The 12,267-nt window shown below is 38.6% G+C and overlaps 1 protein-coding gene across 1 annotated transcript; it reads left to right on the top strand.

Moving 5' to 3' along the window:
- The first annotated feature begins 1,172 nt into the window (after window positions 1-1,172).
- On the top strand, window positions 1,173-8,269 carry CCNG1 (cyclin G1). Its single transcript, XM_055429735.2, has 7 exons — window positions 1,173-1,399; window positions 3,210-3,473; window positions 4,585-4,838; window positions 5,395-5,473; window positions 5,554-5,652; window positions 5,872-6,066; window positions 7,038-8,269. The coding sequence occupies exons 2-6, from the start codon at window positions 3,210-3,212 to the stop codon at window positions 6,061-6,063; spliced, it is 888 nt and encodes a 295-aa protein (XP_055285710.1). The 5' UTR covers window positions 1,173-1,399; the 3' UTR covers window positions 6,064-6,066; window positions 7,038-8,269.
- Window positions 8,270-12,267: the final 3,998 nt, after the last annotated feature.

Here is a 12,267-nt window from a genome sequence, read left to right as displayed (position 1 = left end):
CCCTGATTTTCCCTACCCTTTTCTCCTCACGACTCTGCCCTCGTTTCAAGGCTTGGTTCTGCGTCATTTGCCTGTCATTTGCCTCGGGGAAGCACCTGGCAGGGCAAACAACAGAGATGTCCTTTCAGATTCTCAGTTTTTCAAAACCCAGGGAGTCTCTAACCAGGAAGAGGCCATGAAAACAGAGACATCAAAGTACATACAGTCCGTGAGAAATGATAACCAACTCCTCCTTCTCCAATCCTCAACCCCTTTTTAATGCAGACCCTTTGCATTTGTGATAATAGGGAAAAAAGGAGGGAAGATGTCCAGGAACGCTTCAAACTAATTATTTTCCCACTTACCCGGCAGAGGCTCACAAGCAGAGATTAAGTTCATGGACAGTAAATAAAAAGAACAATATCGCTTCACACACGGGGTCTGTGGACTCAGATTTTTAATCACTGCAATCATTCTGGTCTACTCATTCCTCTCAAGGGTCAACCACATACCTTTCGTTTTAAGCCACTAAGGAACTACCAACTTTTCTAATTTGTTCACAACTCAAATTCAGGGAATTGGAGGAAGACCAAGAATCTACGTAGCCCAACTCCACTCTTCGATTAAATTTTACAAAAAGCAAAATAAGGCAAGGAACCAGTAATTTCCAAAGCGCACATGCGGAAACTTCTAGAAACTTCATAAACCACACCACAGAAAACCCACCACCTCTCCATCTGTAACGAAAAATAGGGGTTTCACTTTTTTGTTAGAACTAGCCACTGTGTTTTTAGAAAGACAGCAGAACCACTCTACTAAACGGAACAGAATGAAAACTCCCAGTACATTCTGGAACGATATTCTGGCCAATCCTTCTGCCAGCAGAGGCCTCACCCGGGCCTGGGTTAGTGAACGCAGCGGTTAACTCCTCCTCTTCACCGAAGACACTTGGGGAAATCCTCCAATGAGAGACGCTTAGAGGCAGGGGCGTGGTCTCAAGGGGCGGAGAATTTGACTGCGGGAATAATGAAAAGCGGGTGCTGATTGGCCGGACATCTTCCCTCTACTGACCAGCTCTCTTTGGACAGCGGGAGCCATCCATCAAAAGACTTAGACCAATTAGCGGGGAAATGCTTCCCACTTCCCCCTCCCATCGCAGGGAGAAAGCCCCGCCCTCCAATATATTACTCGGAAGGCCAGGCGTGGCCCCTTCGGCTCCGAACTGACCCGGAGAAGGGCAGTGTCGTCTCGGCGGCGCTGCAGAAACCTCCACCCAGGACGGCTCCCCCTCCCCGGGCCTGTCCCCTCTTGCCCGAGAGTCCTCTCTCCTCGTAGGCCTCTCGGATCTAATATCGTGGGGTGAGGGGAGAGCAGGCCCGGGGAGGGTGGTTACCGCTGAGGAGCTGCAGTCGCGATCAAGGTGAGCTGGGATTGCGGGGTTGACTGCCGGGTGCAGGTACGGAGCAGGGTTGGGGGCGCGGGGTCGCGGTAAGGGGCCGGGGTGGAGGGTTCGTCTCGCGCCCTTTTCCTCGGTTAACTCTAGACCGAGCAACAAGTTCAGGCTAGTCCGAGCCTGGAGGGGCGGGGCCAGATCAGACCTCCCTAGGAGTCTTAATGTCAAGTTGGCTTGGTCCCAGGCACCAGCCCGGGGGCGAAAGAGTTGGATCCATAAAGATTGTGATTCCACGTCTGCCCACCTCTTCAGTCGCTCAACCCTGAAGATGCTCTGCTTCCTGCCTTTGGGTTGTTGCGGGGAGGGACTGTCCATGTATCCTGTGCCTGGGACATAGTAGGCGTTCTGTATTGCCCTAAATTAAAGAAACTCTTAGGTTCCTCTTGCAGGATGGATTAGGCTCCTGTCCCCACTGCGTGTGGTCTTCACACCTGAGTTTCCTATCGTAACATCAATTAAAGTTAACAGTTGCTGAGCATTGAGTGCCAAGCACTATGCTGAACTCTTTAGTTGAATCATCTTGTTTAATCTTAACAGCCATTTAAAGAGGCAGATATTGCCTCGTTTTACAGACTATAAAGAAGCTCACTAATATTGACCAGGTGTTTATTAGGCATCTATTGTATATTTTCGGAGAAGGCAATGGCAAGCCACTCCAGTACTATTGCCTAGAAAATCCCATGGATGGGGGAGCCTGGTAGGCTGCAGTCTGTGGGGTCGCTAAGGGTCAGACACGACTGAGCGACTTCACTTTCACTTTTCACTTTCACACATTGGAGAAGGAAATGGCAATCCACTCCAGTGTTCTTGCCTGGAGAATCCCAGGGATGGGGGAGCCTAGTGGGCTTCCGTCTATGCGGTCACACAGTCGGACACGACTGAAGTGACGCAGCAGCAGCAGCATTGTATATTCTGTGTACCTGAAACATTGTGTACCTGTGTACATTGTATATTCTGTGTACCTGTGTACCTGAAAGTGTTAGTCACTCAATCGTGTCCGATTCTTTGCGACCCTATGGACTGTCGCCCGCCAGGCTCGAGTGTTCATGGAATTCTCCAGGCAAGAATACTGGAGTGGGTAGCCATTCCCTTCTCGACAGGATCTTCCCAACCCAGGGATCGAACTCGTTTCTCCTGCATAGCAAGCAGATTCTTTACCTTTATTTCACATAAGTCTATGAAATGGGTAATAACCTATTAACAGATTAGGAACTGAGGACTAAAAAAATTTGACCAACTTGAATAGTTCACATTGTTACTAAACGGCAGAATACATGTTACCGTCTAATTTCAAAGTTCGGGCATGAAGATTAGCATTTTTTTTAAGGCCCTCTGCTGCTGCTGCTAAGTTGCTTCAGTCGTGTCCGACTCTGTGCGACCCCATAGACGGCAGCCGACCAGGCTCCGCCGTCCCTGGGATTCTCCAGGCAAGAACACTGGAGTGGGTTGCCATTTCCTTCTCCAATGTGTGAAAGTGAAGTCGCTCAGCCGTGTCCGACTCGTAGCGACCCCATGGACTTCAGCCCACCAGGCTCCTCTGTCCATGCGATTTTCTAGGCAAGTGTACTGGAGTGGCTTGCCATTGCCTTCTCTAGGAAGTCACAATTTAGGATGGATGTAACCAACTGGCTGGGGAGGGGGAGAATAGCAAATGGCGCTTGGCAATGACTGAGATTCACTAATAGCATTGAGAGAGGGGAGGCTTGTGTTATAAGGCACCTGGCAGGACAGGAAGGGCTGTTCTTTCACTCCTTTCTGGGCTTTGTTCTATATATAGATGATAGAGGTACTGACAACAACTGACTCTCAGAAACTGCTACACCAGCTGAATGCCCTGTTGGAACAGGAGTTGAGATGTCAGCCAAAGGTCTGCGGCTTGAGACTAATTGAATCTGCACATGATAATGGCCTTAGAATGACTGCAAGACTGAGGGACTTCGAAGTAAAAGATCTTCTTAGTCTAACTCAGTTCTTTGGCTTTGACACGGAGACATTTTCTCTAGCTGTGAATTTACTGGACAGATTCCTGTCTAAAATGAAGGTACGTTTAAAGCTGCATTACCCTGAGTATTTCGTGATTTTGCTCAATGTGTTTTGGAGATAGTATTGCCAGGTTTCAGCTGGTATTCATAACTTGACTATTTTTTTTGTTTTCAGCAAGTAACCAAAACGTTGTAGTAATTCTGTGTACTATAGCATTGATGAATATTCTTCCTTTTAATCAAGAGTAATGTATCAGCTATTAGACTTAACTTCTGACATTGAATAATAGTCTAATATCAAATCATTGCAAAGCCTCCCATAGGAGAGTTGGCTGCTGTTTTTAAAAGTCTTGTTTGATAGTTTGGGTATTTTCGTTTATTTACTGTTGTTTTTAAAGAAATGTGTTAAGGGCAGAATGCTAGATTGTGGGTTAAAAATTAGAGATTTTTTTTTTCCTTTTTGTTGATGCCATCTACCACCTGATCAGTACAGTGTATTTCTTGATCTTTGTTCATATATAATAAAGTTCCAACTGGTTTAGCCTTATATTTACCCAAGTCTTGTCTATGCTTGGCATTTCCAGCCTAAGTTTGCATATAGTAGAGAGTATCTTCTGAAGGAGCAGATACACAGTTGTTACCCCGTATTGGATAAGCAGGACATCTGTGTAGCTTTCAGAGTTTAATTATTAAAAATACATCTGACTTCTCTGTGTCCATGGTTGTTGGTAGATAATGAGATAATGTGAAAACATATCACAAGTATTACTACAAAGAAAACAGCCTGGAAAAACACCACATTCTGAAAAGAAATTTTGTGTATAAGCTGTAAGATATTTCAATCCTCATATAAGTCTTTGACCAAGTAACTTACTGCTTATCGTTCTTCAGTGATTTAAAAAACCAAAAGAACTAAGAATTGTTATGTGCTAAAGCCAAACATTACACTGAAACTTACTCCATTTACTGAAAAATTGCTTCCAAGAGGGTGCATATGGTTAACAGCCTACAGTTGAGGCATCAGCAGATCTTGCTAAGTCCTTTGCCACTGAGAAATTCACCTCACAAATACATTTTTCAAAGTGATAGGTCTGAGTTCTAGATTATACTTTATGTTTTGTTTTTTTTTTAATTGAAATAAGGTAAGAGATGGACTTATTGTCTTTTTAGGTACAGCCCAAGCACCTTGGGTGTGTTGGACTAAGCTGCTTCTATTTGGCTGTAAAATCAACAGAAGAGGAAAGGAATGTCCCATTGGCAACTGACTTGATCCGAATAAGCCAGTATAGGTTCACGGTTTCAGACTTGATGAGAATGGAGAAGATTGTATTGGAGAAGGTGTGTTGGAAAGTCAAAGCTACTACTGCCTTTCAGTTTCTACAACTCTATTATTCACTCCTTCAAGAGAACGTGCCAGATGAAAGGTATGTGAGCTTTGTTTTCAACAAAGGAAATGTAGAAACCGGAATATTGTCTGAATGTTACATAAAATCAGTATGCTGGGAGAATTTCAATCAAGTAAAATGATAGCTAAGCCCCTTGAGTTTCACTTCACTCTCCAGCAAAAGTGAGGAGACATTCAGTCAAAAGTAGCTTCTTGGAGTCTTTGAATTCTTAAGATGGTAAATTTTTTAACATTTTCCATTTATAGACTAGTTAACTTACAGAACCTAATAGGCAAGCATCTAACACGAATTTATGGAAAAAGAAAATTTCAATTAAAAAAGAGATTTATTAAAATGAAAAGAAACCTTGGTAGTTGTAGAATAAATTTTTCTTTTTTGGCCCAAATTATTTAAAATTCATCTATGGTATCCTTAAGAAGTTAATGTTTTTGAAGGAAGGAAAACTTCTTTGGATAATTCATTTTTCTATAAGTGTGCATAAACTTCACTTTAAAATTGACTTCATTATTTTTCTAAAAATTTCTTTTGACTCGACGTAAAATTACCTACATAAAATTTCATTTTCTCTTTAAAGGAGGAGTAGCCTTAATTTTGAAAGACTAGAAGCCCAACTTAAGGCATGCTACTGCAGGATCATATTTTCTAAAGCAAAGGTAAATATTTTATAAACATTAAATCTGTTTATATACCTATTTTCATATTCAACATTTACTTTAAAATTTATCTCTTTTAGCCATCTGTGTTGGCATTGTCTATCATTGCATTGGAGATCCAAGCACAGAAGTATATAGAGTTAAAAGAAGGAGTAGAACATCTTCAGAAACATTCCAAGGTATGTCAAGGTCATAGCCTAAATCCTCTTCGCAGCTGTAAAAAAAAAAACTAAACCACTGGTTCCTACAGTAAGGTAAGATGTCATGTGTTTGCTTGAAACTTAAGTAACTTACCCTTAAAATTTTTTGACAAGGAAAGACATGTTAATAAGATTGTAATTATTACTATAATGAAAACTATAGGACTGTTAACATTTTTTTTTTTAATTTATATACAGATCAGTGGCAGAGATTTGACTTTCTGGCAAGAGCTTGTATCCAAGTGTTTAGCTGAATATTCATCGAACAAGTGTGCCAAACCAAACGTTCAGAAGTTGAAATGGATTGTTTCTGGGCGTACTGCACGGCAACTGAGGCATAGTTACTACAGAATAACCCACCTTCCAACAATTCCTGAAATGGTCCCTTAATTGGTAAATTTGGTTTGTAGTTATCCTCCGTGTTAGAGGAAATTTTCTAATGCTATATAATTTTCTACAATTCAAGAATATAAATCTGAATTATTTTCAAAATAAACAAAATGGAGTTGGAATAGCAAAGGGGAAAATGACTTCACTGATCTAGTCAGCTAATATTTGAGGGTATCTACTACATTCGTGGAGAAGGAAATGGCAATCCACCCCAGTCTTCTAGCCGGGAAAATCCCATGGACATAGGAGCCTGGTGGGCTACAGTCCCACTGTAATTTGGGTCAAACTCTTTGTGACCCAAATTAGTAACTAAGCACACTACATTCAAGGTATCAATACAACATCCCAAGAGTAAGGAATTATCTAAACTTTGATCTATACGTTAGCCATTTTATTAAATTATCAGCTTACAAAGCCACATCCTCCTTAATAATGTAAACTTTAAAAGTAGCACTAAAACAGTGTTTTGTTTTTTTCTAATTGCACATCATTTTGCTATATGTAGACTCAAGCTTTAGTTCATTTAAAGTTACACAAGCCTGAGTAAGGGAACAGGACCAAAATTTTGAACCATACATTGAACTAATTTGAGACTATAAGCTTATTAGGAAAATCAGTATGAACTCGGGTGTTATACTTAAAAATAAGTTAGGACAGGTGGTTTCTACACTGGGTCTTTGGAAACTGCCAGGTTGTCTCAGCACTGTAGTTGTGTATCATTGCTATAAGAGTTGAACAGTGGAAAGTATTTACAGGCATAAAAAATGTAAACCTCCTCAGGAATATGTGATAGACTTTCTTACCATCCAAGTTTAACTCATGGTGGTGATTTAACTTTCTTCCTACTCAAAACTAAATGTGGACACAGACCACATCTACATAAGACATGATTATGAATCTTAGATATTTTAACAGGGAGTAAAATTTGTGTTTGGCAGACTTCTGATAACTTGATTTTTTTGTTTGTTAAATAGGATGATTACAGCAACAAAAAACTTCTGAAGCCTTTCTCCACAATCCTGAGCTGTGGATTCCATAATATTATAATGGATTTAAGCTGTGAAGCCTCAAAACATCACAACTAGATTAGCATTGGTGTTCTCAGATTTGGGAAAACTGCCTAATTAACATTACCCTATAGTGGAATTACTCAAATTTGAATTCACTTATGAAACATACAAATCAAAGTAACAGTATAAATGTGAAATGCAAATGACAAGCCTGGAAAGGTAAACTGTGAATCTTCATTTCTGACATTGATCCAGGTTTCTATATTGGGTCAATATATTGTATTTAGCTGGTGTTTAAAAAGGGTAACCTACTTAAATTTAAACTTTAAATTATGAGGTTTACATCAAAACCACCATTTCACAAATGCACTTTTTAAGGCACAATAAGGGTCACTATTCTAGACAGCAAGAATAGTTAGCTTCTTGGCACCTATGATGCAAGTAATTATTAACCCAGAGATGTGGACCTTACTGCTACATAGAAATCACATTTAAATTTGAGGGCATTTATGTAAAACAAAACTACCAACCTGTTAATTTTGGCATGTTGTCTTTAATATTTTTCTAGAAAACAGGTGATGTTTGTATCCATGATTTTAAAAGTTTTATACAAAATTTACTGCCTCAGTCTAGTCCCATCAAGAAATTAGTTTTTACTGTACTAGTAACTCAAATTAGCATCACTCTGAAAACTTTTTAACACTCCATCAGTTTTTACTGAGGACTGTTTTTGGAAAACTTGGTTCTAACTTAGAATTTTGCTTAAAAGGAAGAGAATATACTTACATTAATTGCCCCTACTGTGTGCCAAAAGGAAGTATTAAGAAAGGTAAGTAGGCATTTTCATAATTACAAGGTTGTTGAGGTGTAGTGTTCGGAGATCTACAGGGTTAAAGTGTTGAAGAGAGTTACTCAATGCAGTGTGTAGCCTGAATCCATCCAGGATGGCTGTACCCAATTTTGACATCATTTTATGGTTATAGAGGCATTAGAAAATGCACCAAAGAACCACAGTGTATCTTATACTTTGGTAAACCATGTTTTATGGATAACTTTACAGTTTTCCCAAAATACTGATAAATTTCAATATTTTGAATACATCAGTGTTAATTTTGAGTTGCCAGAGGTAACCTAGCCAACTCCCATTATGTTTTGGTACTAAGGGATATACCTTTCAATAAAGTTACTGAAATGCATTCCTTCGCCAGGTGGTTTTCTATTTGTTTCTCTTCTAATGTAATTAACTATTTTGGCAATGTGATAATAGCACCACAATAAAAAACTGTCTTCACTCACTTTATTTAAATTTAGCACTAAAGTAAGATGCATGGTGGGCTTCCCTGGTGGCTGACTGGTGTCTCCTGTCAATGCAGGAGACATAGGTTTGATCCCTGGTCTGGGAGTATCCCCTAGAGAAGGAAATAGCAACCTGGGAAATTGTATTCTTGCCTGGGAAATCCCCATGGACAAAGGAGACTGGTGGAGTACAGTCCGTGGGGTCACAAAGAGTCAGACATGACTTAGAGAATGAACAAGAAGATGCGTGGTAAGGAAAAAATTATGATAGTATAGCTATTACCTAACTGACACTCTGCTTTCTAGCAGTTTTTCAAAGATAAACACAAGATGATGACAATTAAATATGCTTAATATGCATTAAAAACTTGTGTATGCATTGTTGGTCACTTTTATTATTTAGGTTCCATTGTATGGGCGTGCCAAGTCACTTTAGTCATGTCTGACTCTTTGTGACCCTGTGGACTATAACCCGCCAGGCTCCTTTGTCCATGAAATTTTTCAGGCAAGAACACTGGAGTCGGTTTCCATGCCTTCCTCCAAGGCATCTTCCCGACCCAGAGAGTGAATCCGTGTCATGATCTTACGTCTCCTGCATTGGCAGGTGGGTTCTTTACCACCGTCGACACATGGACTACCCCATCACTGTTATGACTGTCCTTAATCACCCTCAGATTCAGCCCATCTGTAGTTCTGTGTGACCCTCTTACCTAATTAAACAGGATTCCAGCAGGTGGCTGGTAATGACAGGCAGCCGCCAAGAATTAGTCTGGTTAGACTGCTTTTTAATTATTAATATATGATTTTGAACTGTTCATGTAACAAGCTAGAAAGTAGATACTATAAGGAATTACTGAGTAAAGAAAAACTTATAAAAGAAGGTTCCTTTTGTATTTGACTCAGGTTAGATATATTGAATAATCCCTGTTTTCGTAAGTGCTGTTTTTTAAAATAGGCACTTTAACCTTCTATGTATTTTAAATTATGTAGCATATTTTTTAAAAACTAGATATTTCTGATCCAACATTTGTGGTTAGCAGTGATAGTTTTTACTGTCAGGTACTATTGTCAGATATTTTAGGTGAATCATTTCATGTTATTCTCCAAACTGAATGAGATTCCGTTCAGTTCAGTTCAGTCGCTCAGTCGTGTCCGACTCTTTGCGACCCCATGAATCACAGCACACCAGGCCTCCCTGTTCATCACCAACTCCTGGAGTTCACTCAAACTCATGTCCATTGAGTCGGTGATGCCACCCAGCCATCTGAATGAGATTATCCCATTTACAAATAAACCAGAACAACAGAGCAGGTAAGAGGTAAGCCCAAGGTCACAACCTGTACTTGGATGCGAGATTCAAATCCAGGCAACTGTGCCTCAGGCTATGTTCCTAAACACTGTGCATTACTTCCCAAAATAAATGGACTTATGTGAAATTGTATCAAAGTTAATAGGAATAAAGGATATTAAAAAATGATAAAAGAATCAATTCACCAAGACATGAGTCTTAAATATGTATGCACCTGACATCAGGGCTTAAAAATACAAGAAGTAATAAAAACTGACAGCAGTGAAAGGTCATATGGACAAAGCTTCAGTTGCAGATTTAAAAGATTCCACTCAGTAATGTATGGTACTAGAAAATCAAGGATGTAGGAGGACTGAAAAATACCAACAACCATATGGATCTCCTTTATTTAAAATTCATCCCAAAATAGCAGAATAAGCTTTTTCTTTCAAGTGAATGTGGCATAGTCACCAAGAAAGAATATATCCTGGGTCATAAACAAACTTAAGAAATGAACTAAAATCATACAAAATGTGTTCCCTGACCATAAAGCTAGAAAACGGTTAAGAGGACAATCTCCAAACACTTGGAAGTTAAATAAGAAACATCTATGAATAATCCATGCCTGTAAGGGAAAGTCTAAAAAGAGAATGTATTTTGAACTTACTGAATGAAAATATCAAAATACATGGAATGCAGCTAAAGCAGTGCATAGTAATCATAGTATCAATCACTTTTATTAAAAAAAGGTCTCAAAACCAGTACATTTCTATTTTAAGAAACTAGAAAAAGAGCAAAATAAACCCAAAGCAAGCAGAAGGAAGAAAGTCTGAAGAAGGATGTGTTAAAAAAAAAAAAAGTGAAACTGAAACAATAGGGCTAATTAAAATTTAAAAATTGGGGTTTGAAAAAGCAATAGATAAACTTGTAGCAAGGCTGACGAGAAATTTTAGGAATGAAAAGGACACCACCACAGACTCAAAAAACATTAAAAGGAAACTACATTTTTTAATACCACAAACAACTCTGCACAGGGAATTAGATGAATCAATTCCTTGAAAGGCATGAACTATGAAAACTAAATTGTTATATAACCTGAGTAAGTTCTACTGTTTTAAGAAACTGAGTCCACTGTTTAAAATCTTACTGGCAAATCCCAAATCATTTAAGGAATACATAACAAATTCTATAAATCTCTCCCAGAAAGGAGAAGAATCACTTCCCAATTCATTTTATAAGACCAGCAATAACTTGATACCAAACCAAGATAAAGATAATACATTTTTTAATTTTATAAGCTATTGACCAATATCCAAAATGAATACCTCAACAATATCCCCTCCCAAAAAAAGCTCAACAAATGAGTCCAGATATATAAAACTGAATACAACATGACCAGATTTGATGGAAGAGATAAGCTGGTTCAAAATTAGAAAATATAACCCATCATACTAAGAGTCTAAAGGAAAAAAAAGAGGATCAACTGATACAGAAAAAAGCATTTGAGAGAATTCCAGTCCACTCATGAGAAAAATCAGCTAATAAAGAATTAATAGATGAGAATTTCCTCAATCTGATAAAGGTCATCAATGAAAGCATACAGTTAGCATTAATGCTTAATGCTAGAATGCTTTCAAAACTAATATCTAGAACAAGACAGGGATGGCCATTTCCACCACCTCTTTTTTCCCAGCAAGTGCAATGAAGCAAGAAAAGGAAACAAGACCTCCAAACTAGAGCAGACAAAAACTTTCCTGTTTGTGGTTTATGCAAATTTCCAAGGAAACAACTATCAAAGTCACAGGATAAAAAAGTTTCAAAAAGAAATAACCTATAACTCTCCAGAAAATGAACACTTAGGAATAAATGTAAGATGTAAAGGTTCTAGAGGTGGAAAACCATAAAATGTTGATGATCTAAATCAGAGGGGCTAAATGAAGAGATGCCCCTATGTTCGTGGATCAGAAGACATGCTATTCCAGTGGAAATTTCAGGACTTTTTGTTGTAGATTAGCTGATTCTAAACTTTACATGAAAAAGCAAAGAAAATTAGCACAGCCAAACCAGTTCTGAAAAAGTTGAATCATGCTACCCAATTTTAAGACTTAATTTAAAGCTACCATTGTCAAGGCAAGTGTTGTATTGGTGAAGGGAAAGACACATAGATCCATGGAATAGAACAGAGACCAAAAACAGACCCGTATAAATAGCAACTGATTTTTGTGAAAAGTGCAAAAACAATTTAATGGAGAATGAATACCCTTTTCGACAAGTGATTTTGAAACAACTGGACATCTATATGCTAAAAAATGAAACTATCTATATTTCACAGCTTCTCCAAAAAAAAATAGGTCACAGCTCTAAATGTAAAAGATAAAAATATAAAACTTTTAGAAGAAAATATTGAGAAGAAAATCCTCGTAACCTGGGATTTCAAAATTCTTAAGACATGACACCGGAAGCATGATGAATTAGACTACATCAAAACAGAGCATTCAGGCTTCAAAAGGCACTGTTGAGAAAGTGAAAATCATACAAAAAGAAAATATATGCAAATCATGTATGATAAAGGACTTGTCTCCAGAATATATATAAGAACTCTTACACTTC

The sequence above is a fragment of the Moschus berezovskii genome, chromosome 8, assembly GCF_049115385.1.
Source record: "Moschus berezovskii isolate FMDL1 chromosome 8, NW_MosBer_1.0, whole genome shotgun sequence".
NCBI classification, from domain to species: domain Eukaryota; kingdom Metazoa; phylum Chordata; class Mammalia; order Artiodactyla; family Moschidae; genus Moschus; species Moschus berezovskii.
The sequence above is the reverse complement of the archived record's forward strand: the minus strand, read 5'-3'. Positions and strand labels throughout refer to the sequence as shown.

Bases quoted from the DNA above. Each gene is read 5' to 3' on its own strand.
- CCNG1 (XM_055429735.2), top strand. From the start codon at position 3,210: ATGATAGAGGTACTGACAACAACTGACTCTCAGAAACTGCTACACCAG. The intron at 3,474-4,584 runs GTACGTTTAAAG...TTGTCTTTTTAG, and splicing joins GATTCCTGTCTAAAATGAAG to GTACAGCCCAAGCACCTTGG. The intron at 5,653-5,871 runs GTATGTCAAGGT...ATTTATATACAG, and splicing joins ATCTTCAGAAACATTCCAAG to ATCAGTGGCAGAGATTTGAC.